At 39.9% G+C, this 4,908-nt stretch overlaps 1 protein-coding gene across 1 annotated transcript; it reads left to right on the plus strand.

Annotated features, from left to right (window-relative positions):
• Nucleotides 1-465: 465 nt before the first annotated feature.
• LOC128383512 (leukotriene B4 receptor 1-like) lies at nucleotides 466-3,745 on the plus strand. The gene is made up of 4 exons (XM_053343124.1): nucleotides 466-1,023; nucleotides 2,700-2,900; nucleotides 3,043-3,083; nucleotides 3,442-3,745. The coding sequence occupies exons 1-4, from the start codon at nucleotides 466-468 to the stop codon at nucleotides 3,743-3,745; spliced, it is 1,104 nt and encodes a 367-aa protein (XP_053199099.1).
• Nucleotides 3,746-4,908: the final 1,163 nt, after the last annotated feature.

Consider the following 4,908-nt stretch of genomic DNA (forward strand, 5'->3'; position numbering starts at 1 on the left):
AAAGTGAATATGAATCTAATACTTAATCACTGCTCAAATACTGACTCCAACATGGTGACTATTGCTCCTCACTCGTGTCTGGTCTCGTTTTTCAGGAATTAAGAGTCTCCGTTAAAACCTGTTACACTTGCGCCACACTCCTACGCTTTCCTGCAGAAATACATACTTGTATTGTCAAACTTGAAGTCTGTGCCAGATTAAACATGGAGTAGGATTCAGAGGTGAGGCTTCATTATTAGTCAGAAAATCTCTGGAAGTTGTCAGAGTCACTTTGCAGTAGGTTGGTGTCAGGAAAGAGATGCCCTGGAAACACTGTCTCATATTGAGAAAAGCACATGTCTGAGGCTTGCAATAAACAAAAACAGTAATGTCATTCTCTAATATTGTTATAGCTTCTGAATTTCATTTCCCTTAACAGGTAGAAATAGTTCACTGATATTCTCTCCCCTTTTGCAGGTAACTAAAATGGCCCAGAGACACATTTTTTCTCTCAACTCTACACACAGTGCAGCAAATGAGACCATTGTGGATAATCAAGTCGGCACTGCTATGGGTGCCCTCATTTTAGGCCTCGTCTTTCTCTTGGGCTTCCCTGGAAACCTTTTCATCATCTGGAGTATCCTGGCGCGTGCCCGAAAGCAGTCCATCACCACCCTCCTCATCCTCAACCTAGCTATTGCCGATGGCTCCCTGATGGCTCTGACCCCGTTCTTCATCATCTACCTGGTTATGAAGAAGTGGGTGTTTGGGAATGTGATGTGCAAGATCCTCTTTTACCTCTGCCTGGTCAATATGTACGCCTCCATCCAGCTCATCATGCTGATGAGTGTCTACAGGCTGGTGGCAGTGCTGTGGCCGCAGCGTGTCAGTGCCATCACGGGCCAGAGGACTGTCTTGCGCCTGCTGGCGGTGGTGTGGGTGCTTGTGATGGTCGCCTCTGTTCCTGCAATTATCTTCAGAAGAGTAAAGACGACTGATGATGATCGCGGGGTGTGCGATTCATTCCATGATGCAAACAGCCATGTGAGTGAACGAGGACCTGAATATATTAACTACAAAGCACACTCCACCAATGCTGCAAAATCTTCTAAAGTTGTCATTTGAATAAAATAGAAAAATGTGTATAGCATCTATATCTGCAGCTAAACAGACACAGCGATCTGCAATCAGGGATTTGGAATATGTACAAGGATAAATTATGCAAAATTTGTGCAAAAATCAGAATCAATACCATTGCATTTACCATTTTACTAAAGCACCACTCATGCGTGAATCTATATAAAATGTTGCAGGCTCACATGTAGATAATATACATCTATATGTCATCTAAATTTAGTTGACACTGCATATGTATTTAAGACTCTATAGTAAAAAGACACAGCCTTTTTGCAACTCTGTGAAACCAGCAATCCAACATTCATTCCCAGTTCACACAGCAGCTGGACAGATGTGCAGAAATTAGAAAGTGTGCTCTTTTTTCTGTCTTGTCATTTAATTAAACCGGTTTGTTCCTGCGTCCAACTAGCTGACCAACCCACTATCATGAAATAGTGTGTAATGCATCTGCTGATCCACTAGAGGACACTGTATCAGTTTCTAGCAGAGGGTCACAAAATGTAACCATGGAGCTGTATGAAAGGACACAGATTTTCAGTTCACCTCAATATGCAATAATTGGCAGGATAACAATAATTTCTGTGGTTAAGGTGAGGGTGGTTTTAGGCAAACAAATCACTTGGTTAGGGCTAGGGAAAGATCATGGTTTGGGTAAAAGAGTGTGGGTTGAAGTTACTACTTCCTTAAAGATAGGCAATCTTTTTCTTCATGGCATCAGTAAACACAGTAACAATTGTTACAGTTTTATAAAAACACAGTGCTGACCCACCATTGCAAACAGGAAACAGTCATCAAGTCCACTTTTGGCAATTTAGAATCTAACCATCCACCCAACCTACCATCTGTAAAATGTGTCACCTTATATACATATCATCTGAATTGCTTGACAGGCTCTTTTAAAGTCGTGTATGTTCTTTTAATGCCAAAGCGAGACAAAATGTGACAGTGACGAGGTATCGTCTCGTGGATCTGCGGGTGCATTACATGCTTTGGTGTGATCTGCCTGTTTGAGTTCTTATCCTTATTAATGACTCTGTAATAGTAGGCTTTTCATTCTACCTTAGAGTTTGACACCTTGGCAAGACTTCAGATATGTCCAGACAACACATCGTATGAACTACTGTTCATTTATAGCATACCCTGACCTCAAGCATGACTTGATCTGGTTGACCCAGACTAGTTTTTGAATCAGCTGTAATTTTCAAGAGATATATTTCAGTTTGACAGGGGTATTAACACCTAATTAAATGTCCAAATAATCAACAATCTGGCTTTATTTCTTGCATATCAAAATGTTTGGTGGGCTGGCTTTCAACTTGATTTCTGACATGGTTGCTGTCAGAAAGCCTATAAGCTGTGTAGTAGTGTTGTTATTGTCTTTACTGAGACTTTGTGGTATAAAAATAACTAAACGTTGCTGCAAAAAAGATAACTTCCAGCCATATACTGATCCATATTGTTCTTTCTTTTTTGTAGTAAAAATGCACAAAGTAATGCTGACTCTGACATTACCTAGTAGAGATTGTCAAAAAATAAGATTTTGTTTTCCTGCTATACATTCTCATCTTATTTCCCCTGTGCAGGTGGTAATCCAGTATACACTGGAACTCGTGGTGGGGTTTTTAATTCCCTACGGGATCATTGTATTTAGTTACATCTGCATCTTACGGAAGATCCGGCAGACCAAGTTCCGCCGTCGAATCCGTAGTGAGAAGCTCATCCTAGCCATCGTGGTGACCTTCTGCATCTTTTGGTTACCCTACCATGTCATCAACATGGTGCAAGTATGTCACACATCCTGTTTTTAGAAACAACTCATAAATGTTTTAAATATACAGATTTTAAAAATTTTCACCATGCATGCAGGTTTAAAGTGTAAAGAGCTTTTGCACTGTTATAAATTAAACAATTTTGTTTTGTCCTCAGGTTACATGGGCTTTGTGTCCAAATGGTAGAGCAAAAGAAATGTAAGTATCATTTATTTGTTTTCTTACAGCTAGAGAAGAAGATTGATACCATTCAGCAAGGATGAAATTAGCATAGCTTAGCATAATGGGAGCAGGGGAAAAATGCTAACCTAACTAGTTGAAGAATACAGCTATCAGCACCTCAGACGCTCACAAATTAAATGTAATGTAAAAAACAGCAATTGGCAGCACCTTACAATGTATTAATTACTGAGCTTAAGAGGTGATAGTATTTTTTAACTTAATAGAGAGCTCAATCTTCTCATCTAGCTCTAGAACTCTGTTGTCATTACATTAAATGAACAAATCACTATTTTTCTGTCTAATAAAAGTCTCTGCTATTTTTTTCACCCACCAGACTTGGTAATATATGGTACAGGAGCCGTGCTGTCACCTCGTCCCTGGCGTTCATGAGCAGCTGTGCCAACCCGGTGCTCTACTTCTTTGCTGGAAAGTCCTATATTCGACGAGAAGGTCTGGCGTTCATGGCCCGCTTGTTTGAGGGCACAGGGCTGGAGTCTGCCACCCGGAAGAGTCGACAGAACAGCCAGAACAGTCGTGACAAAGACAAAGACGCAGATGCCGTCATGCTAAAAGACAAGGATCCGGACTCTGTTACCAACTCGAGCTCTAATGTCAAACCTGTGAAGAATGGTAAATAGAGGACGTGGGAGGCAACTGGCTTGATGCTGGCATTGTTTCTCTGAGACATAAAGTACACAGGCCTTTAAATCTCTCAATCCACTCAATAACTTTGAAAGATGGAGTGGATTAGACCTGTATATATGAGCCTTGCTCTGAACTTCATCCCTCAACAACCTGAAAAACTCCTTTTCATTCCACATCCATCCCTCAAAGAGAGATGGAGCCTTATGTTTACTGTACATTACTGTAATGTAGTTTTTCCTGCGCCATTTTGTTGTTGCAATGTTTTGCTTGTAAACATGTCTAATGGAGGCCTAGAAAGGTCTAGATGAACTGAAACAAGAAATATTGTTACAGGGGGCATATAATGCTTTATGTGATTTTCTGTTGTTTTTATACTGTTATGATGTTCAATATCTATGTTAAACATGGTCAAAGTTCCAAAACTTGAAGTGAATGTATTATTTATGTAAAAATGCTCCCTGGAAGTCAAAGGTCAAGGCCTTCAACTGTCACTTCTGCTTCCTTGTGATGATGTCAGATTGTTCCTGCATGTCCATGAATAGTAATATGTTCTGTAGCCTAAGGTTGGTGGTGATAACTTTCTGTGGATTTGTCTCTACAAGCAGCATTCACATTACACACAGTCATGTAGTCATTTCATCCACTGTTAATATAAAAAAAACAACAATGATTGGCACGGCTTTAAAAAGAAAAGCCTGAACTGAAAAGTTGCGATATATCCTACGAATATGCACAAAGTAAGAAAGAAAAATACGATATGAAGTAATGGATATTTACTGAGAAAAGGTGACACATCACAGGTTTGTTATGTAATACAGTACACCCTGTCCCTTGTAAGTAAGTTGTAGATGGCTGTGTGGAAAGAGGAATATACACTAAATCTGTCAAAAAAGCCTGCTGTGAGAGAGCATTACCATGTAGAAATTATTTAATGCTCAAGTATCGACAAGATCCTGGTAGTTTACTGGAATATTCACCCCCCTCTCTTATTCATCCTCATGACGGTGTCTGGTGCTGTTCATTCCTGTTCTTCAATGAACAGGATGCTGCCACTGCTTTCCCAACATTGTCGTAATATCGTCTCTTTTCTCTTCCGTAATGATGTACTCAATTTCAATGACAAAAAAACAAACGAAACAGTGAGTTGTAATAAGTA

Source organism: Scomber japonicus, chromosome 22, assembly GCF_027409825.1.
Source record: "Scomber japonicus isolate fScoJap1 chromosome 22, fScoJap1.pri, whole genome shotgun sequence".
Classification (NCBI taxonomy): Eukaryota; Metazoa; Chordata; class Actinopteri; order Scombriformes; family Scombridae; genus Scomber; species Scomber japonicus.

What these genes read in the sequence shown, in the direction of transcription:
- LOC128383512 (XM_053343124.1), top strand. Translation starts at nt 466, where the DNA reads ATGGCCCAGAGACACATTTTTTCTCTCAACTCTACACACAGTGCAGCA. An exon ending in TCCATGATGCAAACAGCCAT is followed by an intron (nt 1,024 to 2,699) that starts GTGAGTGAACGA and finishes TCCCCTGTGCAG; the next exon opens with GTGGTAATCCAGTATACACT. An exon ending in AATGGTAGAGCAAAAGAAAT is followed by an intron (nt 3,084 to 3,441) that starts GTAAGTATCATT and finishes TTCACCCACCAG; the next exon opens with ACTTGGTAATATATGGTACA.